At 55.7% G+C, this 2,394-nt stretch overlaps 1 protein-coding gene across 1 annotated transcript; it reads right to left on the bottom strand.

Annotated features, from left to right (window-relative positions):
* Positions 1-572: 572 nt before the first annotated feature.
* On the bottom strand, positions 573-1,259 carry OLIG1 (oligodendrocyte transcription factor 1). The gene has a single exon (XM_065423683.1). The coding sequence runs from the start codon at positions 1,257-1,259 to the stop codon at positions 573-575; it is 687 nt and encodes a 228-aa protein (XP_065279755.1).
* Between the last annotated feature and the right edge of the window lie 1,135 nt (positions 1,260-2,394).

Raw genomic sequence — 2,394 nt, 5'->3', positions numbered from 1 at the left:
AAGCCAGGGTGCGGTTCCATCTACAGTAATTAGATAGTCTCCTAGCTAAATAAAACATTGTAGAAGATGCTCCATTAAACGGATCTTTTAGGCATTATTTTCCATGTCTTCGACTCAAGTGTCACAATGATTTTGGCCTCTCCTCCCCTTTCACCTGTGGAACGCATGCAGGGGGTCCCCGGGCAATTGCTGAGATAGCGACGGCAAGGCCAGGGCTGGCACACCCCAGCTGAATCGCCAGCAGCGTGACTCAGCCAGGCCTGCAGCTTGTGGGAGAGCTGTGCCCAGCGCGGGTTCGCCCCGCCAAGGGGCTGGGAGTTCGCTCTGCCGCCGCCTCGGTTCTGCTTTGAAAACAGGCCCTTGCAAACACGCGCCTTCAGGAACACACCAGGCCTGAGCCGCACAGCGTTGTTCAGCGGCCCTTCCCCAAAAGGCAGCCAGGAGCCCGGGCCCGCGTTCCTTCCAGCTGCTCGGAGCGCACCGAAAACCCCAGCGCTCCTGAGCCCGGAGCTTGCAGTCCCCGGCCTGGCACCCCGCCCCGCTCCCCGAGTCCCGCCGCCCCGCGCCTGCGATCACTTGGAGAACTGGCTCTGCACGGCGGCGAGGCTGAGGCTGGAGGGGATGAAGTGAGGGAACTTGCAGATCGCGCAGGTGCACAGGCTGGCTCCCCCGGCCAAATGCAGCTGGCTGCACTGCTGCTCCTCCAGGGACAGCGAGAGGTATTTGTTGGCGGACCGCAGGCTGTCCGGGTGGTTCAAGTTCCCCGGGGTGAGCAGCACAGAGCCCGGCGCAGCGAAGAGGGGCAGCCCGGCCAGCAGCACCCTGGGCCCGGAGCCACTCATCTCCCCAATGATCCGCCTGAGCTCCTGCAGCGAGCTGCCCAGCAAGAGGATGTAGTTCCTGGCCAGGAGCAGCGTGGCGATCTTGGAGAGCTTCCTGCCCGGGGAGCTCTGGCAGTGGGCTGCAGAGTAGGGCATGATCACCTCCCGCAGCGCGTCCATGGCCAGGTTCAGGTCCTGCATCCTCTTCCTCTCCCGGCTGTTGATCTTTCGCCTCAGCTGCTGCTGCTCCTTTTTCTGCTCAGTCTTGCTGCCGCCGCTTCTGGCACTGCCCAGCAGCCCCTGCTGTTGCTCAGGAGCAGGCTCCGGCTTGTCATGCACTTGCTTAGGGAGCAAGGTGGAGGAGGGCTGCCTGTAGCCAACCAGCTCATACAGGGCTGTCCCCAGCTGCACCTCACCTGGGCGTTGTTGCCTCAACATGGTCCTCCTGCTGCTTTCAGACGAGGCTGCAAACCTTCATAGTGAGGGCTGGGGGAGGGCCTGACGGGCAGGGAGCGGCAGCGTGCACAAGAACACAGGGCTGTCCTTCGCACTAGACTCACGTTACCTAAGGTGGCCACGGTGGGTAGGAAACATTTGCCGCGAGGAGCTTGTCGCTCAGGTCTGGGGAAGGGAATGATCTAGCCGGGGCCCTTTAAATCCATTTCTCCCACTTTGGGCAAAGGGATGGCAGTGGGCAGCCAATGGGAGCGCAAAGCTGGGCAGAGACGGGCTCTCATTGGTTGCCGCCTGCTGCGGGGAGGAAGAGTTGCACTTGGCAAACAAGAAGAAGTTTATTGTAAGGTTTGCTCGGCAGTTCTGCAGCCGAGGAGCGCTGCCATCCCGGAGCCCATTTCCCTCCCACGGGCTTCTCTGCTTTGCCAGGCAGCTTCCTTTGTTATTTGAGACACTCTATTTTCTCCCTATATTTCTCCCCCTTCCCCTCCTGGGCTCTGACTGCTTCCAAGAATGTTAATGTCTGCCAAGGGATTGAAAAGAGAGTTTATTTCTGAGCTGACTCTCCCTTTCAGAGCACATAAAGCAGTGTCTGGTTTGTCTTTTTCTTTGCGTTCATAGCTCCTTTTAAAAAGCCTTTCAGGATTCCCTCTTCCTCCAGTTGTTATTAGAGATGGGCTTCTCCTCCCCCCCCCCCCCAATAGAGAGTTGGGACCAACGGCCAAATTTGGATGGTGGATGAAATGCCCCCTCTCAATTCTTATATCCAGAATTTTTGTTCAGGCCCATCTCTACTTATTGAATTAATGTTTACCTTTGTGTCTGTGTATTTCTTAGATATGCATTGTTGTAGTAGCTGTGTTTTGTCCTAGGATATTAGGGAGACAAGGTGGGTGAAGTAATATCTTTATTAGATCGACTTCTGTTGGTGAAAGAGACAAGCTTTTGAACTACACAGAGCTCTTCTTCAAGCTGGAAAACATGTCTCTCTATGTATTAGATAGACAACTGAGCAGCTAAACTGCCTTTAAGTTCTGAGTAAAAATACAGTTATATTAGTGATACTTCGCAGTTTTTTGTATAGCATACTGGTCATTCTGTAGCCAGAGTTTAAGACTAG

The sequence above is a fragment of the Emys orbicularis genome, chromosome 1 (assembly GCF_028017835.1).
Source record: "Emys orbicularis isolate rEmyOrb1 chromosome 1, rEmyOrb1.hap1, whole genome shotgun sequence".
NCBI lineage: Eukaryota > Metazoa > Chordata > Testudines > Emydidae > Emys > Emys orbicularis.
Note: the sequence above shows the minus strand (reverse complement) of the source record. Positions and strands in the feature narration are given on the sequence as shown.